The sequence below is a fragment of the Motacilla alba genome, chromosome 2 (genome assembly GCF_015832195.1).
Source record: "Motacilla alba alba isolate MOTALB_02 chromosome 2, Motacilla_alba_V1.0_pri, whole genome shotgun sequence".
In the NCBI taxonomy this organism is placed as follows: Eukaryota; Metazoa; Chordata; class Aves; order Passeriformes; family Motacillidae; genus Motacilla; species Motacilla alba.
Genome location: NC_052017.1, coordinates 31,848,639 through 31,874,776, shown reverse-complemented (window position 1 = coordinate 31,874,776; position 26,138 = coordinate 31,848,639). Strand labels below are relative to the sequence as shown.

At 38.4% G+C, this 26,138-nt stretch overlaps 1 protein-coding gene across 7 annotated transcripts; it reads left to right on the top strand.

Annotated features, from left to right (window-relative positions):
• The first annotated feature begins 1,591 nt into the window (after positions 1–1,591).
• On the top strand, positions 1,592–25,867 carry TRA2A (transformer 2 alpha homolog). 7 transcript variants are annotated; one of them, XM_038127574.1, is made up of 10 exons: positions 1,614–1,861; positions 3,559–3,601; positions 10,180–10,491; positions 10,771–10,904; positions 12,537–12,702; positions 15,114–15,302; positions 23,265–23,380; positions 23,839–23,946; positions 24,642–24,709; positions 24,890–25,867. In XM_038127574.1, exons 5-10 carry the CDS (start codon positions 12,670–12,672, stop codon positions 24,898–24,900), a joined length of 525 nt encoding a protein of 174 aa, XP_037983502.1. In that variant the 5' UTR covers positions 1,614–1,861; positions 3,559–3,601; positions 10,180–10,491; positions 10,771–10,904; positions 12,537–12,669; the 3' UTR covers positions 24,901–25,867. The 7 variants fall into 7 exon arrangements, with proteins under 7 accessions (XP_037983499.1, XP_037983497.1, XP_037983496.1 ...); XM_038127573.1 differs by having other exon boundaries at positions 3,500–3,601; XM_038127572.1 differs by lacking the exon at positions 3,559–3,601.
• The last annotated feature ends 271 nt before the right edge of the window (positions 25,868–26,138 follow it).

Here is a 26,138-nt window from a genome sequence, read left to right as displayed (position 1 = left end):
TAAAGAAGAGTGTATGTCAAGCCTCTGTTAGAGCCTCACACTGGTGACCAATGGCTACCAGTGTTCGTGTGACATCTCCACTGGGAGAAATTAGGAACCCAGTGCTTTCCTGCATGGACAGAGAAAGTTTAGCTGTTTCATCATCTTTGGAAATTTTCTGACTTAAGGAACTGCCTACCTGGTCTCAAATGCCTGCAAGGTATCAGCTGCTGTAGCTATTTATTGGTGCATGCTGGAGGAGGAAGCACCAACACTGCATGGGATACAGGATCAGGGAAACCTTTCTGAGGTGACTGAGCAGAAAGGATAAAGCTTTTAATAAAACCATTGTTAAAATGCAATTCTCATGATTGCAAGTCGAAATTTAGGTCTTTGTTTCGTAGAAGCATGCAAGACTGGATCCTGTGACTTTACTTCCACGTGTGTACAATAAAAGCAGCCCTCCGGCCTTGCATATTAAATATCCTCTTGCCATAACACAACACCCCTGATGACACAGACCCACACAGATTCATGTGGTTGCATAAACACATTCATAAAAATGTTCTTCCTTGCACCGTGGGAGCAGAACCCCAGAGAACGTGCTGGGGGAAGTGGAAGATAAGGGGACACAGGAGCAACGCTGATAATTTTCATGGCGTGAAGGAGCAGTCCTCGTAGGAGAGAGGAGGAGGCCTTTGTGCGTGGAGTGGCAGGAGGGGTGCGGGGCTGCCCGGCGTTGTCTCAGAATAAGTTCCTTTCAGCCGGTGTGCGAGAGGCCGGGCCACACGGAGTCGAGGCATTTGGTTTATTGACAGCTCTGCGCAGAAAGGGGTGCTGGGTGAGAAATCCACAAAACCTTCACGACGACTCCCAAAACTTTTCGCTATTATACATTTTAGCAACAAAGGCGCTAATGTTCACTGGCTACAAGTTACCTCGTTCTCTCACTAATTAGTATTCTATCTTCTATTGGTTAATTATTCTCTCGCTTCTCAGGCTAATTGGCCCGCTTGCTCAGTCTTTCTCTTCTTTAGAGTCGGTGGTCTGTGTGTCGGTCACACATCTCCCCCTGCCGGAATTACGTTTTACTCAGTCAGAGCTGCTTCCGCACAGTCGCCAAGCTGTATTTAGCAGCTCCTTCCTTATCTTGGGAGTTCTGCCGTATGTTCTTGTGGCCCGTGAATTCTGCGTTCTTTGTGTCCACTATCAGTGGTAACTCCTTCTTCCCAGGCTTTGTTAACCTCCCCCTCGGTCGGATATCACTGAAACATGCTCAGTCCTGAACCTTGACAAGGCACTTCTACTGACAGCTAATTCGTCTTTTTAACGCCGGGACATCACTCAGCGCTTACTTGGCAGCTGCCTGTTTCAGGGATTATATCTCCCTTCTTACTCATTAGGCTTGGAAGCTCACAAATATCTGACATCAAAGAACATCCTTTCTTAAGAACGTTTGTTTACATACTCCACATTTCGGCAGCGACATCCGCACACCTGGCGGGCCGGGCCGGGCCGGGGCCGCGGGGCAGCGCGCTCGCTCCCGCGCCGGCGGGGGCGCGCATGCGCGGCGGGTCTCCCCGCAGCGCTCGTCGCCTCCTTTGTGAGGGGCGGGCGCGGCCCCGCCCCGAGCGCGGTGCCGGGCGCAGACGGAGCGGCCGCGGCGGCGCCATTTTGCGGCGGTGCGGGAGGCGCGGGCGGGAGGTGGCTGTGGTGGTGGTGCCGGTGCCGGCAGTAGCGGCAATAGCGGTAACGGTGGCGATAACAGCGGCCGTAGGTGTTGTTGCTGCTAATCGGGACTAGCGTCCCCCTTTCGCCCCAGCCCCTTGGCCAGGACTCTGCCGACATGAGCGACGTGGAGGAGAACAACTTCGAGGGGAGGGTGAGTGGCCTCCCCTGCGCGGGCCGTGTCGAGGCGGGCATCGGACCCGGGGGCGGTGGGTGGCGACGCTCGGCGTCCTCGGGCCTAGCGGGGGTGGGGGCAGCGCACCTTGGCTCTAAAATGGCTCCTTCAGCCGCCCGAGGCTTGTCTGGGCCGTGGGTGACGACCCGCGTCCCTCTCCGCTGCCCGCGTCTCTCCTCACACTCTCCCTGCTCCCATCGCCCCGGCGGGGTGCGGGCGCCGGGTCCCGGTGCTGCTGCGGCCCGGTCTCTGCCCAGCCAGGTCCTGTGCAAACAGCGCTGCTTTAGCCCCGGGGTTCCTCCGCGCTGCTCTGTTCCCTCCCCGCGGTCCCGAGCCGCCTGGTTGCCGCCGAGCCCGGGGGTCCCGGTCCTGCCCGTTCCCGCTCCCCCGGCCGGGCCGCCGAGGCCTCCTCCCGCCTGAAAGAGGAGGGACCCCGCGTCCTTTTGTGCGAGGTGAGCGCGGTCTCTCCTGGCTCGGGAGCTGCCTCGGGCCGGGCCCCCTCCCGCCACTGGGGAGGTCCGGCCGTCGTTATTAAACCATTGAAAGTCATCGATCGTGAAGCTGAAGGCTTCGAACGAGCTCCTGTGGCTTTGTAACCTCGTTAGGCCTGTGTCTTCCCTCTGATGGCTGCGGGTTTTCATGTAGACGTGTGACAGGCCCCTTCCATTTTCAGTGTTTTTGTGGTTTTGGTTTTGTTTTTTTTTTTTTTTTTTAGTGATGATCGAGGCAAGCAGGAGTTAGAAGCTGCTTGAAACAGGAACGAAATGTGTGCTCCTCCATCACAATTTACTTTTTTTTTTTAATTTTGCAGAGGTTTTCTTTTTGTTTGTTCTTTTGAGAGATTCTTTAGAAGAACACCTGAGCATCCTCCTGGTGACTCTCTCTGATGATCCAGTGACAGCAGCCTTGCCGTTACATATATAGCTACTGTCTGGGAAAACAAGCAATAAAATCTTGGAAGAACGGCATTACCTTCCACATATTACTTTTGCATTACTATTGTTGCCATTTTTTGTGGTGATTAAAAAAAAATCCATAGGCTGCAAGTTCTTTACCTAGCTATGCAATAACTGCTGCTGCTTCCTCGCGTGAGGTAAACAAAACCTGCCCTTGTGTTGATTGCTTGGACAAAAGGTTGCTGTGTAGCTAAGCAATATTGGGGTAAATAAACAGATCTTTGAAGGGGGAACAACTAAGTTTCAGAAACTTGAGCAGTGAGTATGCTTGGTTGGTTTTTTCTCTTTTTTAAGATGACGGTAATCTCCCATTTTAAAGTCAAGATTTAACTCTTTAAGGATTATTTTCTTGTCTGTATTCCCAGTGTGGGTTATTGTTAGGAAAGAAATCATGTTAGGTTAGTAGTCAGAACATTGGTATTGGGCTCTTTGATGGGTCTGTTCATATTACAAAGCTGTTACAGCTCTGTAATTCCAGCATTTCTGCACACCACCTCCTCCCAAGTGTAGAAGTAAAATGTTTCGAGTGAACATGAAGTCTGAAAAGTTCGACAGTAGCAGTTTCTGTGACTTCTGCTTATCAGTTGTTCCTTTTTATTTTTCTTTTTTCTTTTTTTTTTTTTTCTTTTTTTTTGTGATGGAAAATTTACCTGTTGGAAAGAACTGCTGACTATGTTGAGTCTGCATTTGGAAAACTTCGTTTGTTTTTGCTCCCTACAGTGAAAATTCTCAATCAATATGGCATAACTGAGCATAATGGCAGGTACTTGATTGATTTCTAGTTGGGGCTTTTGTGGTTCTACTGGAGAACATTTGTAAGCCTTTTTATGTTTTTTTTTTTCTTCAGTAATACTGGCTTTTTTTTTGTGGTGGTACTAACATTCTTGAAATAAGATTCAGAGTAATGTTTTATTTTTCGTTTCCACTGAAAGTGCTCACAGGCATTAAATTAGGCGCATATAACTTTGAGGCTGTAGTGTTTGGTCTGCTATTCCCAATTGGATAGGACTCTGTCAGGCACTGAACGTCAGTTTGCTACATCCAGGCACTGAGAGTAAAGCAGAAGTTTTTATTGGGAGAAGGAACTGCAGAAACTGGAAGAAAGTTTGTAGAGAACCTGTTGTCGTGGAATTTGGCACAAATAAGAGTTCTGAGTACCCTTTCAGTTCTTCCACCCGCTGTCAGTTTAAGTGCTAATTAGTGTGATGTGCTTTTAAAAACTGAATGCTGAAAGATCAAGGGTGTTTTAAGTTTAGTTTAAGGCCTTTTATATTTCATCTGTGTAAATGCATATTGTCCCAAAAGCACTTCAGTGAAAGTTGAGTATCAGCAGAATTGTTTTAAATGCTAATTTAATCGACAGGAAGGTACTGTATGTGCTTTGCCTCTAATTTAAGATTTTAAAATCATATTAACTAATCTGAACAGGCTATTAATAATTATGGAAATAACTTTCAATGAAATTGCTTAGTTTGCACTATTTGAAACTTCCATTTCTAAAAGTATTGTGTGTGAAGTCATTGTAGTTTTTCCTTCTGGAACTCACTCCTTTATTGACTTTTTTGTTAAAGCACTTGTTAGTCAAATATGCTCAGACTAATCAACATTTGCTCTGTTTTTCTGTCATTTGCTCTGTTTTTTTTTGTTTCAACTTAAGCAAGTTCTTTATTAAGAATGTGGCTGGTTGAACAGAAGAAAGCCCCCTCCTGAAGCATGATGATTTAATAGAAATTGACAGAGGAATTAAAAATACAGTGGATGTGCTAGAGCTAACTTTATAGACATTAAGAATAAAAAAAATATTTAAATTTTGTTTCTTATCCAGTGAGTTGGTTTTGGAAACATCAAAGTATTTTATCACGATTGAATGCTTTTTGTGAGCAGATTAGACAAATGAGGCTTTTTTTATCTTTTATTTCTGTCAGATGGCAGGCAACTCTTTACTTCCTTTCATATTTTTTGTTATTTTTTATAGGCTATTGTTTACTTGGTGTTCAATCTGTGGTGCAACTTTAGATGTTTCCCAGAGCAATGGACAGAAGGGAGTCTAAACAAACCTGCACTTCAGTAGCTCCACTTGAAACTTTGATCAGTTTTTTCTGTTGAGCTTCTGGTAACATTTAATTTCTGCAGTCTTAACAATTTAGTAGTTTTCTACCAGTATTAATGTGTTGTTTGTCTAAATAGGCAAAACCTTTTATCAGAGCAAAGGTAAAATTCCATTTTACTACTCTGTATTGATTGTCTTCATTCTAACGATCCTGCTATATGCAGGATCTTAACAGTGGAATAAATGGTATAATCTAATAAAACAGTTCAAGAAATGCAGGATTTTACACGTGGCCCATCCTGTTGAAGGAAGTGTGCATATTTCATAGGTACAAAGTGCCTTTGGGGTTAGTTTAGCTGTCAGAGTGCCTTATATTTGTTTCACGAAGTTTGGATGCAAAATACTTAGATTTAGTTAGGAATTACCTAACTGATCAACTTTGAGATGATTTCTTTGGCAAAAAAAAAAAACCCCAAGGGCTTGCTTAGCTATTGTATTCCACCTCTCCTGCAGTGGCAGTCAGCCACCTCTATGGAAAGGAAGGAATGTTGCTTCCCACACCTTTTCAAACACAAGCACAATGGACTGCTAATGCTCAGGGGTTCTGCATTTGCGTGGAGAGTGCTGTGATCACCCTGCAGTGTCTAATGACAATGTGGGAGAGTTTTTCTGGAAGTCCAGTTTTTAATTTTTATTGTTTTAGTTAAGCTTAATAAATTTTGCATTGTTCTGGACCTTTCCAGCTGGGAAAACTGTTCCTTTTGAACACAAAGTCTTATTACTGTCTTCCGTGTGTGTTAGAGGAATGACTACAGAACCCTCTCTGAAGAGGTGTATTTTCAGGACTCGTAAATTCATGAAATTTATTGCTGAAGCCTTTTCTTTCTTCTCATGAGTGGGATCATTGAGAAATACATAAAGTTTGCTTATGTTAGTAACTTTTGAAATATCCATGTCTTCTAGGTAACTACTTTATAAGATGCTTTTTATACATAAGTTTTATTATGTGTACAGTTGTCATATTTATAGAAGATTAGCTAATAAAGGGATCATTTTTAGTATAGTGACAGATCACAGAATGAAGCAAAAAGGATTTAACTTCTCTTTTGAGTTTCAAGGAAAGTCGGTAGATTCCTGCCAAAAAGTAATCTTGTCCTCACAAGTGAGATGTCACTAGCTTAAGAGTTTCATCCGGTGAATGTGGGCTGCTGCTAAATTCATGTTTCTTTTTTGACTGCTTATATTTTTCTGCCCCCTTTTAATAGAGTTCGACTTCATTTATTTTTTTAGTTTGGGTAGGAGTTTTTAACAAGATTTTTGGAAATGGTAATGCTAGACCACTTGTCCTGTCCTTTTTTTCACCCCAGGTCAAATGAATTTCACCTGAAATGTCTGTGATTTAATGTTTGGGATTTTTTTTTTTCATTTCCCATGCTTTGCTATAGAAAGCTTAGTTTAAACTTACATCCTTATTTTTAGTTAGCATCTCACTCTAAATTTTGATAGCCTTTCAGTCATACTCTGAAATTGTAAGGTGAGAATTCGGCTAAGGCGTGACAAGTTCAGGACAGAAGAGTAGTGTGAAAGCGTAGGGGGTTGTTTTGTTTGGTTGAGTTTTGCTTGGTTTGAGAAAGGTGTTGGTTGGTTGGTCACTTGTTTGTTTTGTTTGTTGTGGTTCCCCACCCCTATGTTGTTTATCATACCTTCTCTTGATGGGTGGAAAATGGAAAGAATACTTCTTCAAGACTTCTGCAATTCTCCTCTGCGTAAAAGTGTTTAAATGCTTTTAAAATAGTAGTTATGTTGGAAAGTAGGATTTCTTTTGAAAAATGCAAGGAATTCAAGTGGTAAATAGAACTTTTTGATCAGTTAAACAGTTTTACCAGTATGGATGAAATACGTGGACTGACTGATGCCTGGCTCAGATGGATCATCTAAAGTAGTTGATAGTCGTTCAGTGTCTGGGTTTGTATGATCATGGAGTAATAGGGGAGGAGAAGAGATCCTTTCCATATCACTTTGGTTTGTTACTTCCTGGGATGAGGGAAGGTAACAGGGATTTAAAATACTCCTCAGTACTCCCTTTAAATGCTTCTAGCTGTGCATTTTATCCAGAGAATCAGTAACTGAATCTGCAGGGGTTTTTTTTTGTGTTTGTCTACAATTTTGGCTCCAAGTTCCAATTCTTGGTGAATCATTAATCCCATTTCCTGCTGTTTATTTGAGGAAACCACTACATCTTACTCTGAAGAAGCCCCCTGTTACAACTGAGTTGGGTTTTTTGTAATTATTTTTGGCAGGGGGGAGGGTGTGTGGGTTTTTTTGTGGGGGTGGGTTTTTTGGTGTTTTGGGGAGCAATGTTTCCTGGGAAAAAGTGTTATTGGCAGATGCAGGATTTATTTTGAAAGGGAAGTGTGATCTGAAGAATATTACGAAGCTGTGTTTCTTTTCCTGCAGACTCTAGTGGCTGCGACTCTAGATAGTTTGACATGGGGATAGTGAATTGTCTGCCTACAAGTTTGCAAGGGTGAAAGTAGTGACTGGACAGCTGCGTAATGAAGCCCAAGGCATTAAGATAGATACTGTTCTGTAGGAAGCTGGTGGGATGAGGAGCTGAGTTTACACTGAGTCTCATCTGTGGCCCTTAAATGACTAAGGATCTTTAGAACAGAAAGATAAGGAAGTGCCGAGGATCCAAAGTGCAATTTTAGTCTTTTCTCTCCTACACAATATTTAGTGCCTGTGGTAATAATAGAGCTAAGATGAGAATGCATAGGTTACTTTAAGACATATACGAAATTGAGGTATTTTAGTGCTTTGGGATAATAGTCTGGTTTCTTATTTTAAACTTACGTTCTTGTAACTTTCTTATGTTAAAGATGACATACTAAAAGTGTTGAGTACTTTTGTCATACGTATTGCAAAATGGATATAAGTACTTCATGAGGAACTGTTGGGTTGGTCTGTGGTGTAGACTAATACACAGCTTGCTAATTGCTTAATTATAGTGGTAAGTAGAGAAGAAAAATTCTTTAAAATCTCTCTTTGTGATTCCTTGACACTCTGAATCCCTTAATCCCTGCCTGTAGTTTTGCTGATATAAATATTACTAGTCACTTTTTCAGCATCATCCTTAAATCCTTAAATTTTTGCAGGTTATTATGATTCTTGTAGTCTCCTTTAGAAGCATTGTAGGAGCTGTAACTAGGTGAACTATGTTGCATTAGAAGATGAGATGTAATTGCTTACCAGTGACAGAGTGCACCTGCTATCAGGTAATCTCTCTTCAGCTGCAGTTGACATCCACAGTTACTTGGTTGAAGAAGTTGGAAATCTCTAAGAATTTACATGGTCCCCCCTCTGTCGCTGCAGTTTCCAAGTTGTGTATATGTGAATACAGCCCATAAGTATCTTAACCTATATGGACTTAACCTATATGAAATTATGTAATATTTGCTTTTGTCAACTTCATATAGATTTGGTGTCATAGCTGATATTATTAAAGACTCTATGGGTGGTATTGTAAGATGCTTCAGTTGAGTAGCTAAGAACACTAAGCTGAGTTCTACATTGTATGGGAGCAACTCTGTCCATGGTATTTTTGGCATCTCTCAACACTTCTAGATTGTGCAGGATCTGGGGATGGGATGGGAGATTGCCTTTGTTCAAGTTTCCAGAGTTCTTGTTCAAGAATTGATCTTTCAGATGTAAAAAGTACGGACAATGCAGTATCCTTATGAAGAAGGACTGTCTGAGGAGGGTGAATTCTTTGTCTTTTTATTGAAGGGTGTTTTCTAAATCTGATGTAACTTTGAATGTTTTTCTTTATTACTGATCATTTTTACTAGGGAGAGAAGTACAAATAGTTCCCAGAGAAATTGGCAATTGTTGCAAGTGATGAGTTATAAAGAGAAGAATTTAAGAGGCTGTCAGACATTGAAGAGTACAATGACAGAGGCAAGGTGATAAAGAAATCATGTTAGTGGTTATAAGAGAAATTTTTCTGTATTGCAAACAGTGGATTTCAAATGTTGTACCACCGAATTTGGTAATATTTAAAAGCTCATACATAATTTATTTTAGTGAAGTCCTGTGGTTAGCTCAGTACATAGCCATCTTCATAAGGGTTATATGGTCCGCTGTCCACAGCCAAGCTTTGAATTTGGCCTTACATTGTTAAAGTTTGGCAGGCCTGTCATCCTAGTCGGTAACATTCTCCATGAGTCCCTTTGTCGAGGTAAAGGGGAATGGTAGTGTCGCTGCAATAGTTGTTAGTAAGGAGCTTCTCAGGTTCCATTTCTAGTGAATTTACTGTCTTGAAATATGAAGACAGTGTCCTTTGAAAAAGAACTCCAGCCCAAGGTAGTGAAGAATTTTAACTGCAAAAGAAACTGCAAATCTGGACGTAGAGTAAGAAAGAGAAAATATTTGAGGACAGTCAGGAGGAGAAATCATGCAAATAAACATGAAATGTAACACCTGTGGGAGGGGAACTGGTGTGCCTTTTTTCATTAAGTATTTCGTAAAGTTACAAATGTATATAGCATACTGTTCTGTAGGGGTTTTTATAGGTAAGCTCCCTAGAAATGCTGTACACTATAAAATGTGAGGAAATCCTAACCTGCTCTTTGTTTGCTTGTTTTCCTAGTTTTTCTCTTGTGTGCCTTACCATGCAAGAAAAAAACCCCTCCTGTTTTTACTCCTATTGGATTGCTTTAGCTACATGGTTCTACATTTTAGTTTATATGGATTATATAAGGAAAACAGGATAACAATGAGGAAGAAAAAGTAGGAAGAATATTAATTTATGTTGCTTATACCTATGTGCATGTATTTTGTGAGTAAGTATGTGCATAGATAGATTTGACTGGAAATCTTTGGCCATTCTGTTGAATTGAATGTCTTAGTAATCTGTAGGAGTAAAATTTGGGATATTTAATACTGAGAAGCACATAGTTATTATTTTAGGGGGGGAGGAATCACTGATATAAACACTTGAATATATTTGTGTTAATTAGTTTTTAGTGTATCTATGTATCTTACCAAAAAAATCTTAGAGGGGAGGAGGGTAGCTTTGCAAATACAGTAAAACACTGAGAACTCAGTAAGCTTATTGTTAGAACATAGACACTTATACAGTTTTAAAGATATTTTTTTAAAAAGTTGTTTTATAAAATAGTTTCTTGCACTTTACCTGCTGGCTTTTCAATTTGGTAGATAACATCTGAACTCCAGCAGAGTTTTATAATCCCCACGTGCTTAAATATACTAAATGTTCTTTTTCCATTAAGGTTAATGTTCGTGAAGAAATTGAAGAGTTTTTTCCAAGAATGTGGAAGATAAATCAAGATAAAAGAAGGCTAATGAAAAGTATTAAAGATCAGAAAATTAAAATTGAATGGGGGAAAAAATTGAACAGAAGATTGGTCAGATAGAAGCACTTGAATATTTTTTTAAGGCTATAATGAATTGTTTGAATTGGGGAAGAATACACGAAGTATGAAAAATGAAAAACTCAATGAAGAATGAAGAAAAGTAGAAAGCAAGAGTGAAGTAGAATTAAAAGAATCTGGAAGAATGAATGGGTCCTAGGTTAAGTAAATGTATGGTTTATGTTCCAGTGTCTGTATGATCAAGTTGTAGATGAATTTGCATGATTACTTAGTTAATAGAGAATTGGTGATCTGGTTCAAGCAGGGACCTATTTGAGGCAAGCATACAATATTAACAGTGGGTTAGCAAAATGAAATTTGTTTTGGAGGGTATTGCCTAACCATTTGTTTTTCAGGAGCAATCAATATAATAGAATTACTGTACTTTAAATGTTAGGAGTTAGGCATTTACACAACCAATACCATTTTTAATACTGTCTTTTTTGTTAGGAGTCTCGCTCCCAGTCAAAATCTCCAGCTGGGAGTCCTGCTCGCGTAAAATCAGAGAGCAGGTCAGGATCTCGCAGTCCATCGAGGGCTTCCAAACATTCTGAATCGCACTCTAGGTCAAGATCAAAATCAAGGTATGTTCAGGAAGTTATTCATATCAGCTCAGTGTTACTGCTGTTATTTTGGTAGGTTGGTGAAGTTTCTTTTCCCCCGTTGTAAAAATTACAAACTTTTTGGGGTGTATTAACAGGGATATGTTAATTTGCCTGTTTGTGCTCATATAAGGGGACAAAGTTGGGAAATTATTTCATTTGTATGAATAGAGAAAATACTATGATTAAAAACAGTAATGTAGAAATCACTGCTGAAATGTGTAGGTTTCTCTCTTCCAGAAGAAAGAGAATGAATTGCATTTCAGTTTTGTGAAGCTCCTGCTCCCGAAATTGTTTATGGGGGAATTCTTGTGTGGACTTCTCCTTTTTGCGGGGGGGGAGAGAAGTCAAATGAGACCTGGTGCAAAGGCATTAGTGTTACATAAAAAGAGTAAACTGTCTAACTGTTAGAAATACTGGAAAACAGTGGTTTTGAATGTTCTTGACATTCTTTCATTGGAGGCTTTAAAAATGTAATCAAAAACTACGTCTTAAATTGGGTGTGAATAGGTTCTTCATTTATGAGAGTTTTAAGATTTAAATTAATTATTCAGTGCTGCACATGTCTTCTCTTTCCCTCTCTACCCCAAGTATGGATGCGTGCAGGTAAAAGCTTTATAACTTTCAGGTCTGATGGAGCTTGCACGGAGCAGAAGAGAAATGTCTTGGGCTTTTTTCTCTAAATATCCCATAAATATTACCTGGTTTATACTAACTTCTCTCTTCCCTTTTAGCAACATATTGATGAAAATGGGGAGAGCTACTGAATCTTTCTTTAACAACCACAAGAGAAACCAGAAAACAGCATTTGTAGCACTAGAGGGGAAAGAGGAATAGTCTTATGTTGTCTCTCCTTCCCAGTTCTTGGGCGAGATCAGTATCTTCTGTATTTATATATTTTATACCAGAGGAACTGAAGAGTTGCTGTGCTCCAAATTGCCAAAGTTCAACTAATGTTACAGTTTCTCTTCTTGTGGTGTTTAGCCAGGTGATTACCCACCTGTTTTAAACAGCTTATTATCAGCAAGACATTTGCAAAGTGTTTGAGGAGTACAGCAGATGTTTGGAGTTTGTGGGGGGTTTTTTTTGTTTTGGTTTTTTTTTGTTGTTGTTGTTTTTTTGAGTAATTTTCATGCCTAGACAAACTTTGCTTGTAGATATTGCAACACTGTAGTCCTGCCAGATATTTAAATTTTTCATCAAAACAGTACTTTACAGTGTAGCATATCCAATTTCTGTGCCACTGTGCAGTTGTTAGTTAGATAAGCAGGCAAACTGATGTAAGTGTAAACTCTGAAATTCATGAAAACTGTTGTGACTATAATCCTCGGTGTATGCCAGAAGTACTCTCAAAGAGTTTAAAATGGTGCTACCAAGCGGGTTACTAGATATCCATGCTATCTTTAGGTGTGCAAGGTAGAAAAAGCTTAATGGGTTTGATATTATTAATATATAGTCATATAGAATTTATTTTCTATTATATATTAATTATATATTAATATATTTTTTTTACAACCAAAAAAATTTTTTTTCTCTAGAAAATGTACTGTTAATAGGTCAATAAATTATGACCACGTGCATATGACCTGACTAATGGCTTTCTCTTTGTCGAAGATCCAGGTCCAGAAGACATTCGCACAGACGTTACACTCGTTCCAGATCCCATTCTCATTCCCATAGGAGACGTTCTCGAAGCAGATCATACACACCAGAATACCGTCGTCGCAGGAGCCGTAGTCATTCTCCAATGTCCAACAGGAGAAGGCACACTGGCAGCAGAGTATGTCATGTTCTAAAAGGCGACAAAACAATTGCTGCTTATATCAGTGTAGTCTAGGTTACCTGCAGGCTGAGTTTGACCTGCTGTTTTGTCACTGGAGGATACGGGAATTGGGTGCGAGTGGGGGTTATGCGTGGAGCAATCTCTGTCCTTACAGCTGAGCACTTACTTCTTGGGCCTGCAACTAACTGGCAGGGAAGTCATAGAATTTAATTGAAAAGCATTCTATTGAAAGTCAGTATGTGCAGGTATGGTGACATGGGCTTCAGTTAGCTCTAGAAGTTGAGCTGTTCTGATTATTTTGTTGTTGTTGTTAAAAAAAGTGTATGTAACCTTTACAAAAATGAGACCACATCTGTGTGTGCTGGCAACCTGAAAATATTGGTGAGATTGACATAGGGATCCATAGAAGGAAATTCCCAAGTGTTTATTTGCTTATAGAGCATATGTTGAAGGTTGCTTGAGATTTTATGCTTCTGATTATTTAATTTTATTTACCTTGAAGTAAAGCCTTGTGTTATTAGGTAATAAGTGAATCTTTATAGTAGACTAGAAAAATTTACAGTTGTGAAAAGGAGTCACAGTAAATCTTTCAAAATATAGATGAGTAGTGTCTCTGTATGAGCCAGAGGAAGTATAGGTACACCAACCAAAATCTAAAATACTAATCTTGTCATTCTGAGATTTCTCCCAGTGTCCTTCTTTGTAACAGCAGAATGGTTGGGGTTGAAAATTGGAGAGTGATTTTGCCACTTCTTGTCTTGTAGAGAGAGCTTGCATACTGGGTTGATGGGAGGCAGTACAAAAACCTAATACAGAAGTTGCCCTTTAGTCCTCCAGAATCACTTTAGGCCTTCCAGTGGTGATGTAGTTGTCACTTGGCACTTAGGGTCTGCAGACTGATCTCAGTATTCTCTTGCCTCGGAAAAATTAATAAGGTTTAAGTTCAAGAGGGATGTTAAAAACATGCAGCAGGTATGGATGTGTGGAGGAATTTACCCAAACAATGATATAAAAGACAGATTTCATTATACTCACAGGATTTCAGTAATAAAATTAATATTGTTGCCAGTGCCATTGAAATATGGAGTAAAAAATACGTATCTTGATGTGTATAATTAAAACTTTCGAGTTACAAACTGCCAGGTCTTGTGCTCTTTAGCTGTAGTGAGGAATTGCAGAATATTCATGTCTTAAAACAGAAGTTTGAACTTTGACAAATGGAAAGAAAGGAGCTTCAAATATATGAATAGTGCAGGCATCTTATTTTCTCAATAGGTTCCTGAACAAATGTGCTGAAAAAAATATGACAGAAGATCTAAACCTTTTCAGTCTTTGAATCAGGCTGAAAAGCAGGCTCTGAGGCATAAATCATTATGCATAGATGACTTACCTGAAACTAAAATACAAATTTCAGCTGTGTCAGCTTCCAGTTGTTATTTTGGCAGAAACACTAAATCTCTGTGCATGTTGCTGGTGTTTTAAATTGCTGCCTCTAGTATTACAGGTGCCAGACACCTAACTGAAAAACTTGTTGATTTTGATCAAAATAGTTCTTAGAGAGGATTTGGCATTAGATACAAATTCTCTGGCATGTAAAGAAATTTTGAACCTAAAAGAGAGCTTGTACCTTGTACTATTACATATTTGACTTTGTCTAGTTGAAGTGAAATTTATTAAATATCCTACATCATGATAGAGAGTGAAGAGTTTTGTGCTAAAGAAATATGCATGCTTTTGGATTACAGTTTCACAGAACTGGCCTTCAACACTTGCTGCTCTCTAGATGAAAGAATCAGGTGCCTTTCATCCAGTTTACAAGTGGAAAGATTAACTTACAAGTGTAAATATTGACTTTCAGTATATTGGATAGGAGATGCTGAGGTGGAGGAAATTCCAGTAGAAGCTAGATTATAGTTCAGTTGTCTGTGCTTAGGAGCTTGAGTGCTCACATGTAGTGTGGGCAGCTGGAGGCAGTGTGCACTCCATAGTGCCTGTGATGCAAAAGGGCTGAAGGTGGGAGTTCAGGCTGGCTGACCTGTTCTCAGCACAGATTTGTGTGTGGTGTCTGGCCCTTGTTGATAATTTCAGTATGAAATACTAATAACATGGATTCCTCTTGTTCTATAGCTTTTCTGTAAATCAGAATGCTAAATTTTATCAACTGAGTTTTTTACCAACTTGAGAAGCTTGTCTTTTTTTCTAAAATTAAAACCATTTAAAGTAGTTGCTTTTTCAAATGATCTTGCAATTAGTATGATAACTGTTAAAGTGTTAAATTGTGTATTACCTGTTTAGTTTTCTTCAGATTAAATTTTTTTATAATTGATAATTTTTGGTATAAGAATATTCCATTTTCAATAATTTTTTAAAAACTAAAATTAATTGGAGTTGAATATTTGTGTTGCCAGGCTAATCCAGATCCCAATACCTGTCTTGGAGTGTTTGGTCTCAGTTTGTACACTACTGAGAGAGATTTACGTGAAGTCTTCTCCCGTTACGGACCTCTGACTGGTGTCAATGTGGTTTATGATCAACGGACTGGACGATCAAGAGGATTTGCTTTCGTTTATTTTGAGAGAATTGATGACTCTAAAGAGGTAAATGCATGCTTTGCTACTTTTTTCAGGTGTGCTCTTTATGCATTATCTTCATTAACTGTCTGTAAAAAAAGACAGCAAGTTTCTGAGTGTGTATCCATTAGCAGATTCTCACACTGAGATTAATTTTAAATGCTTTGTTCAAGCAGTGTGGCACTTCTAAACAAATGAAGCATTTGAGTTCAGTGTGCAGGTGCATGGGCAGATTTTGAGCATAAGAGCATAAGCTGTTATTAAATTACCAGTGAGCACTAGACTTTGATTTTAGTCTGTTACTTCAAAATGCAAATAAATCTTCTATGTCTAAAGTATTTTTGAATCATTTTGGAAGTTAAAGGTTTAAGTTGTTTTCTGAATGAAAATTCTGGAGATTCCCTGTGTATTTTCTCCTTTCAGGCATGTTATTGTACATTTGAAAAACAATGGGGTTTGTCTTGATTTGTGCCTTGGTCAGTTGCTTTCCTGGTTGTTTAACAGATAGCTGTTAAGAGCTAGACTGAGTTGCTAGTATAATTGAACTGTAAGGAAAGACTCAAAGAATAAGAACAGCAGCCTGTGTTATGATTAACTGCAATTTACAGTAAGCAGTAGTTTTTTTACCCCTGTAATGATACTGTGAACTTTACCACATTTACTGAAATTCGTACATAAAGTTTACTGAAAAGTAAAGACACCCTCTAAAAACATCTTTAAGCCTGCATTTGTGTGCATCTCTTTCTTTGGGACAAACTGAGTCACAGACTTCATCTTGTTTATGGATTAATAGGTTTAGGCGAATGTGCTCTTTGATTCTGTGTGCATGTGCTAAGTTTTATTTATAAGGAGATATTAAATACGACTCCTTTCTTTATAGATCATTCAGTATTGAAGGTAGGGAGGATGGCAGCTCTGGAACCTATCAGGAGCTGAAAAATAAGAGCGATGATGCTCCTTGATGATATTTAAATGAAAAAAACTTGTACTTGGATTACTTGATTGATCTAAGTTCTTGTGTTTGACTTCTGGTATAATCCAGCTGAGAATAAGTTTATGGGAAGAGTAGTCTTTGATACATAGATGTATATGTGTGTGGTTGTTGCCATTTATAGAGGTAAGTAAAAGGACACAAAACTTCCTTTAGTGTCCCTTCTGTGTTCTCCTGCAGTCTCAGTTGGAGAGATTGGTAGAGAGGTTAATGGGGTGGATAGCTGTATAGCCATCTGTCTTTACTGGTCTGCTCTGTTTTAACTTCTAGCCTGGTATTTCTTTGCACACTGAATTTGTTGGGATTTTGAAAAAGTGGCTGTTTGGTAAAATGTTTCACATCTGAAATATTTGCACAGTATTCCTTGGCACATCATATACCAGTCAGTCTTGTCTGTTTTACAGCTTCATATGTCTTTAGAGGTAGGTTTTTTCCCTAGTTGCCACGGGCAATGGTCATGCGTGATACCATGCATTTCTTAAAATGTTCCGTGTAAATAGCATGAAGTAATTTGTTTAGTATAAAGCTGTTTTGGCAAATGCTATGAAACCGGAATGCAAAGGAAAACAAAAAGGGTTGTTACATCCATTCAGAAATACAGAAGTAAAGATTAGGGCCTTAAGCAGGAACTGAAATAATTTAGAATGTAAATAAACCTATTTTTCTTTTCTCCAATGGGTTGGTGCCTGAAGAGGTGAAAAGGATGCAAACTCTCCCAACACCTGGAATTTAAATAACTGAAATACTTTGGCAAGAAGGACAGAAGCAAAACTTGTTTTTGACTTATTTCATGAGCCTTGAAGGCAGATTTGAAGATGGCAATAAGTGGCAGCTGGTGTAGAAAAAGGGGAGATACATCAATGTAGGTACATACAGACATACAGATAGATAGCTGTAGGTGTGAAATTTTATGACAGGCCCTGGAGGAGAACACTGAAGGAAATGTAGCAATTCTGTGTTTGGAAGATTGTTTTTATGCATACTTAACTTTTCAGACTATCACACTTGAATTACTTCTGTTCTGAATAACTAACTCCTCTTAAAAATAATAATTTTAAAAACTCCAGCCAAACAAAAACAGTAACCAGAATCCCAAACCTTCAGTATACTAAACATCTAAATAAAGATATGATATGATGAACTAAATTCCAGCCCTTTTAAAGATAGATGAATTAAATGAGAGTAGAACTCCAGATAAAAAGGGGCATTTTTTTCATAATCTCTACTACTGCCCTTCAGAAAGGCTAGCATAACTTAAAGATTAATCATTGTCAGTTGTGCATGGATTCTTGTGCAGCTAAAATCCCTCAGTATCTTTGTCATCCCTGTCTCCACTTTTACAAACTGGATCAGTTATTGAACTAGTTAAAATGTTGCTGTGAGTCATGATTTTGAAACCAAGTGTCCATATGGTGGTAAAGCCATTTTAAGTTGTCAACTAGATCAATGTATTGGAACTCCAAAGACAATGTAAAATAGCATTTCTTAAAGGTGATACTTCCCAGTGTCCTAAAAATACAGAAGGGGCAGTGGTAAAGTTTATTTTTACTTCAACTGTTTAAAATTTCAGATTATGACACTATAGCAGCCTTGTTGTTAGCTGTTCATGAGCGTCTTGATTATAAAGAGGAACAGAAGCTTAGCTTTTGATAACTACTACACAAAAAGCTGCCAAAGCATCACAGTAGCTTCAGACATTCCTCTATAACAGGACTGAGAAAGAAGTTTTCAAAGCATGCATCCAGTCCAGATTTCTTGTAGAATATGTTCTATTCTGTTTGAAACTCTTCCAAGGTTAAGATGGAACGTCATGATCAGACAGAAGGTTTCTTTTCCATCAGATGTCTTCTATTGCAGTGGCATAATGTTTGCAAAATAACACTCGACTGGATTCTTAGGTTTTGATCCATATTGAAGATGCTCATGGACACTGTCTTTAGTTCAAAGTGTGATAACAGACAGTAAATGTCAAGGACTGATGGATGTTTAGAAAACAACTGATGAATGTCTAAGGATTGTATAGAAACCTGAGGATTTGCTGTGCCAATGTTATTGTCTGTCAGCTTGTTCAAAGCCTTTTTGAAAAGCTTCTGTCATTATGTACCTGTTTTTAGAATGGGTACAGTGGGTTTCATTTATTGTAAAGTTGTTTTATTTGAAGAAGTTGTTGTTTTTTTCAAAATACTTGCTATTGCTTTTTTGCCTTGGGTGGTGCAGTGTCTTGTCTTGGCCACCCTTTTCCAAGTCCTCAGAATGTGCAAGTGCAAAGGACAATATCTGTAAACATCTGTTTTGAGATTGGTTTCTCACACTGTCTTACGTAGTTTGCAGTATTGGCAGCACTGGCATGCAGCCAGTGTGTCACTAAATTATAGAGGATATTCATCTGCCCATCACATAAGGATTTTCCCCTGTGTTTAAGAGGATTGCAAACTTCTGTGTACTAGGATGAGAAAAAAAATAGTTTGATGGGGGAGGAATTGATTGTGTCAGGGTCTTACTTAACAGTTAGTTGAGAAAATCATGAGTGAAAAGTGCTGGCTGTTCTAGGGACGTGGTTCTTACTACAGTTACCAGGGATGTCATATGCTGCTAAAGCAGCTTTTCAGTAGCTCAGACTGTGAAGTGTTAGTTGTTTAAACTGAGGCTACTGTGGATGTACTGTCTGTAGGAGGAACTCACCTAAGAAGCATCAGCTACAGCAGCTGTTGGCAATATGGAATTTTCTAATGCTAGTTAGATGTTCTTCTTCAAAAAGTTTTGAGCATCTTTCCAGAACCATTTTCTGAAGTGCTGTTCATTAACAATCAGCACAAGCCAGTGACATCATTCAGTTGCCAAAGACCAGAATAATAACGGAGTTTCAGTTCAGCCTGAAAAACATATAATGCGTGGTGCAAGCAGACTAGCTTAGAACCAGCGTTACTGAACAAAACGCCTGTGGCTTGTTGAAGAAATGGTTTAAGTATTGTTCATGGTATCAAAAACAACCCTTGATATACCAGAAGTGAGTACTAGAAGGTCTCAGATGTTTGGAATTACAAATTACAGACTTCTGGAGACTCTGAAATACCATGAAATTGCTAATACTTGCAGGAACATCCAGTTCTTCATTCTGGTCTTCTAAAATCCTGTATTGACTCTGAAGCTCTAAAGTGTGCTTTAAGGATAACGCATTGAATTCATCAATTCTGAAGCTTATAATTGTATATGTTTAGAAGTTATCATTGAAATCACAAACTTGGGAATGTAAATTGAATGTTGTTCAAAAGTGAAATGGACACTTGAATTGAACTTGGCAGACTGCAGCAAGTGTAAAAAGATGAGTTTCTTTATTAATTCCATCAGGTTTTTTTTTTCAGAATTTTTTTCAGTAGTTCTCAGTAAATCTAGAACTGAATGAGTAGTCAATTCCTGGAGGGGGGGATCTGATCCATTATGTCTTTCATCCCTTGCTGCTGTACCTGTGATGGAGTGGAGATGATATTTTTTTCAGTGTCATTAAATGCAATGGAGAAGAACTTCTGGTAAAAAACAAAGAAACCCCCAAAAGTACAGTGAGGAAAAGAAAAGGCAGTACCTTGTGTAGTTATTTTTAAATTGTGAGAACGCATTTTCAAAATAAGTCACAATATAAACTGCTTGTGCTTGACTATTTAAGCATATTCAGTCTGTATGTTGCTAACTTTGTAGTGATTGAAAGTTATTGAAATGGTTATCCAGACTGAAAGGCTTTAGTTTTTTTAGTGGATTTTTGATTAACTAATACCAGGCACCCATGTAACTTTGTGCATTTAATTAAAAGTAGTGTTTCCAAACTTGTTTTATACATGTGGAAAACATTACATACTGCATTAAATATCAAATGACATTGAAATCTTTCTTAAATTTATTGCTTTCTGACTTTTTTGAGCCACTGGAGATGATACTGTAGTTCAGGAACTGCTCATTTTGTCAAACTAACACCTTATAGATAATCAGTTTTCTTATTATGGATAGTCTGCTGAAGGTTTAAAACTCCAAAACTTTAAGAATGTGGTCCAAGATTGAACCTATGCCATTCCCAGTCCTAGTTCTGTTTTCTGACTGCAAACATATAGGTGTATATTCTAGCCTACAAAAATCAAGTTTTCTATAGCATTTCCATAGAATTGCTACTAGAATGATTATTATATGTTTATAGGAATGCTGTGTTCTTGCTTACTGTCGTCTTGCAAAAGCTATGCAAGTCCTTTAACAACATTCAGATATTTGGAAAATAATCCAGCTTGTAAAAAATTTGATTGTTGACCATTAAAGACTCCTAAGAGAGCATTATGTGTCTTAAACCCCCATATTATTTGATTTTTTCTTTTTAAAGTTCCATTTCATCATCCTAAACAGTATTTGAGAATGTCTTCAGCATTTTTAGAGAGAATATGCAATTTTTTCTCTGACATTCAAATATCCTTAACACGGCAGTCGTGCACACCCAAAACCATCAAGAAAAGGAAACTGAAATTTGTTTTGAATATGATATGCAGTAAGACTGTAAAATCCAAAGTTTTCTTGTAAACTACTTTAACTTTCAATAAAGCACAGAAATGCCAGTGATTAGGATCACTTACATATTTTTACAGCCTTCATACAAAATAAATACTGTTGTATCAGTTACATGAACACAGGTTTTCAGAGATGGCTTTTTGTCATCTTGCAGTAGTGCTTACCTAATAGTGTCAGCATAAAGTACTTAACTTCAAAGACCTGAAGTGTACAGTTAAGAGTGGTGCAGAGAATCCTCTCTTTAGAGGCAATTTCCAGTTGCTAATTACTGAATGTGAGTGATCCGTACTATTAATTGTTGTAGGTTTTGGCTTTCCTGCAATTGGGGATGCTGTCAGAACTACAAGAGGCTTTGTTGTTTTTGTCTATCTATTGAAGATTTTCTCTACTTTAAAATTTTTTTATTTGGCAGTTATTGCTGACAGCTGTTAAAATGTTTTAATATTTGGTAGGACATCAGAAATTATGAACAGGGTGTTAGGAGTTCTGTGCAGTCTGGTCACCATGATCTTTATCCACTGAAATGTAACACATTTCCTGGTATTTCTAAAACAAACAGGCGACTCTCAAAATTAATTCTTCGTTTCTCTTGCTGGTATGTTGGTCTTCTCTATACTGCTCCCTCTGTCAAAGAATTCTTCCTCTGGAAGAGGTGTTTGTTGGCTTAACTAAATAAGACAAACATGCCAGATGTTCTGGATTTGAGGTGGCTTCTTGTCAGCTAAGTTTATTATTCTTCAAGTTCTTGACTGGACTTGAAAATGCCATGCAGCAGAAAATTTCTTACAATTTACCTTTGCTGCATTTCCAGAAAGATGTGTTTCATCGTGAAGGTAATTTTTCAGCCAGATAAATTATTTTTGCATATATTTCAGCCAGATGTAGGCTTGTGCACACATATTTTCCTAGGATGCATGCACAGGTTTCATTTACATCATACTTGGGGGGGGAAGGTTTTAAAGCTAGAAGACTGAGGAATGTGTTTAAAGCTGAGGAATGTGTTTTAGTCACAAAATATACCTGAGTGTATGTTGAAAGACTTGAAATGCTCTTTGCTGTGCCTTGCGGTTGGCTAAATGTAGTTAGTTTTGTACAGGAACACAAATCACTAGGTGGCGATATAGTATGGACACAAACAGCATTACTAAAATACAGACTCGCTCTCAATAAACACATCAGTGATCATCAGTCACCTCCAGTTTGGACACAACAGTTAAATCATACGGTTATCAGGTTTCTGTGTCTCCTTTACGATTTGTATATAAATTCAGTATGGCTCTTGTTAGAGTTGAGATTTTTGAATAATTGTTTCATTATTAAAAAGAAAAAAAATTTCTCTGCTTCGAGCCACCTTCATGTTTTGAGGTTTTGTGTTGTTTTTTGTAGATAAAAAAAATAGCAAAGTGGTTATGTTCTTTAACTCTAGATTGTAACAGTGTCTCTTCTCCAGACATGAAAAATTAAAATAATGTGTATTGGACTAAGTGCTATGCTTAGTGTTGAGAAGTAAGTGGTGTGTATTGGTATTTCAGAGATTCTGTAGCAGATAACAAAAGCTATTAAAATTCAAAAAGCAAATCTTAAAAAAATCCTTTCAAGTCCATCATTAGCTGTTAAAATGAACTGTTGTGGATTTGTTGGGGTTTGGGTTTTTAGGTTACTCTAGCATGAATGTAAGTCTCAAAAGTACACTGTGCTCCTTTGAATAACTTACTTTGATGGTTTGAGTTTGTGAAAGGCCATTGTATTGATTCTCAGAGTGGAGAAGCTGGGGCTGGAACACCCGGCGAGTGCGTGCAGGGGCTGCGGGCAGTTCTGAAGGCACGGGCGTCTGAGCGCAGACCCTTGTGTGTATCACTTAAGCGAGCTGCTATTGTGAGAGGGACTGGGGAGGAAGGTTGTAATTAGGTATCCATGTAGGCTGAACCCGCCATTTTACTAAGCTCTGCTGAAGTAGGTCCTTGTAAGGGAGATGGCAGGAGGCTGGGAGAGCATGAAATGGCAGCCGACGAGCAGTAATCCGGCCATATGCACCCTACAGGAAGCCACTGTTTTGCACAGCTTTTGAATCCGCCCGTCCCCTCTGGGTCGGAGACGGCGGTAGGAAAGATGCAGTTTTCAGAAAAAAAAGCTGTTTTGACTTTCAATTTGCCTTTCAGATGGGTAGAAGATAAAGTCTAGGGAGAGTGGCTGTGTTAGTGGTTAGCCTGTGCTCCTTAGGAAGGGATTGAGAGTCGCATTAGTTCGGCACCCCAGTGCAGTCCTGTGACACCACCGGCAGACAGGCATGGGGACAAGAGATGAGCCAGTCGCCACAGTGGGGCACTAGTAACCAGCCTAAACAACACAAGTTCCGGGCTTGTTTTTCTGGTGGAAAATAATGTGTTTGTACATAGCCTTCCAGAGTTACCAGTAGGTTGCAGATGTCACATCCCTGTTCCTTGTCTCTCCTGCAGGCAATGGAGCATGCAAATGGAATGGAGCTGGATGGCAGGAGGATTCGAGTGGATTATTCAATCACCAAAAGAGCACATACGCCCACCCCAGGCATCTACATGGGCAGGCCAACACAGTAAGTTCAGTGGTTTTAAACTGAATGCTGGACTCTGGTTGAAAAAATTACTGATATAAAGAATGCAGTACTGTGGTTCACATACACTCTTAAATCTGACTGTTGTTTATTGTATCTTTGTTTATAAAAATATTGAAGGACCTGTTAATAACAAATAATATCCAGCATGATCAATTAATGTATCCTTAGCCTGCTGAAATACTGAGGTGCCCATTTGCCTTTGATTTTGGTGGGAATTAGCATCAAATCCCTTGTTTTCTGGGAGTTTTTGAAGGTGTTTTTATTTTAAGTACTTTGTCTGTATATTTTTGTGATACAGTCTTAAGTGTCTGATTTACTACAAGACCATTTAAAAATATTTTAAATAATTTACTTTTATTTTATCTAATAACTTAGTTCAAGATGAAGACTAGATATATAAAGGGGGTTTTGTTTTTGTTTTCTGTTTCCCCTAATAGCAGTGGAGGAGGTGGTGGCGGTGGAGCAGGTCGTCGCCGGGACTCATATTATGATAGGGGGTATGACAGAGGATATGACAGATATGAAGAATATGACTACAGATACAGGTACCTTATCTCTATTTCATTTCTGTAACGGTGGATTTGTTGGAAAGTTAGATGACAAAACATATTATTCAGTTTGTAGCAATATTCTGCATACATGTTACGTGTTAGAGCCTCATTCCCTTAGGTTTTATGGGAGTGAAGTAGTCAGAATCTTCAGAGTTTATGCAATTTGGTTTTTCTGTTGGGCAAGGGGTTAATTTTGCTATGTTAAGGAGGTGTAGAGCATGTATCCCAGGAATCAAGTGGACAGATAAAAAGGGAACTCATTTTTCTATGCTGTATATAGAACCAGGGACAGCTGATACACTGCTGTTTTAAAAGGGATTATTTGTAGATGGGATTTTTAATGCTTGACATTTCATAACCATCTTGCTGTTTTGAAAGTTATCTGGTTTCAGAGAATGTTGTTCAACAAGAATTGTAGGCATCTGGAAAAGCACTTTATGTGTTTGTAAGGCTAGTGAGAGTTTATTAAATTCTTTGTCTGGGAATATCTTAGAGTTTAAATACATCAAGTAGAGAAATTTAAAAGCATTTGTTAAATAACCATAAGCTACAGCCAAATAAAGCAGAAATCATTCATGCTGGCCAAGTCTTTCAGTGCTAAGGAAGTGGTTCTGTTCTGTAGAAGTGATGTGAATAAGGCATCTTTCATAATGGATGTTGTTTGGTTTCTTTTTTAATTTCCTTTAAAGGAGACGATCACCATCGCCTTATTATAGTCGATACCGATCGCGATCAAGATCCCGTTCCTATAGTCCAAGTAAGTAAATACAAGTGAATAAACAGAATCTGGCTCACATAAGCATTGTTATATGAATTGATCTATGAGAATTCTGAATGTGAAAGCAAAAAAAGCTGGGCACAGTTAAGTTGAGATAATGTGTACAGTTAGTTTATGATTGTGTAATTAGTAATTGTGTCATCTTTTGTTTTTTTCCAGGGCGCTACTGAAGATCAGAAGAGTTACAGTTGAGGACTTGATTTTTAAATACAAAGTTCAGATCTTTAGCATCCCTACTGCTTTCCCTTCCGTCTTCCCTTTCTTGTCCTCCTTCCAGCTCTTTCACAAGTCTTTGGTTCATTTAGAGTATACATATTTTCAGTTGAAGTATTCCTATTTTCCACCCCTTCTTATTGTAATACTCTTAAATATTGTAATTGTTGTAGTTTTTGTGTAGTAAAACATCTTGAGCAAAAAAATAGAAAACCCCAAAGTGCTGATACATTTTGGAAGTCATTCCTATTTTATTTCTAAAACAGTTGGACTCCTGACTAATCAGAAGAGAACATTGATATTTTTAAAGCTTGCATGTCATATGTAGTATACACACTTGGATACTTTAACATAAACCTGCATTTCCAAGTAACTTGTTAATCTTTCTGTTAAAATGTTTACCTATTACTTTGATAAACAAGTAATGACTTTGAGTCTTTTCTGTAATGATAAATTTGCTTAGATAGTCATGAACCAGAGGATTTTTAATTTTTTTTTTTTGTCAAGTAGTTGCTTTGAAAGTAGACTATTTGAGCTAGATCAGAGTTTGGTATTTGACTGACTGGGAGAATAGATCCTTGTACACTCAAAATTAAGGCTGTGTGTTTTATAGAAAAAGTTTCTGGATTGCTACACAGTGGATAACAGTTGAAATTAAAATTGTTAAATTCCTGGGGTCTTTGTGGTACTTCATTGAATATTTCCCTGTAATTGGTGCAAGAGAAAAAATATTTTTGAACATAGCAATTAGTTATATAATTTGCTGTTCATGAAAGAAAAAATGGCCAACTTTTTGGTATTGAAATAATGATGGAGCACGTTTTGTTTCCAGTCCTTTTTGAACTTTTGGAAGTATGGATGGAAAAACCTACAGCTACATGTAAACCTTTTTTTTTCCCTCAATAAAACTTAAGTCCACTGATACTGTGGTTTCTTGTCTTTCATTCTGCATCTTGTGTCACTTTGGTTAAACAATACTTGATACTGGGGTGTGGATGTTAAAGTCAGCTTTTACCTGTCTTTTTCAGGAGCCTTGTCTTCCCTGAGAATCAGTATGTGGTTATATGGGATGGCTAAGCAGGGTGGGTAGTCCATCTTTCTCTTGTGCCATCCTTGTCACTTGCTGGAGTTGTGGTGAGGTGGTTGAATAAGAGAAACACTGTTGACTTTGTTTAGTTTTCTGGCAAGTGACTGG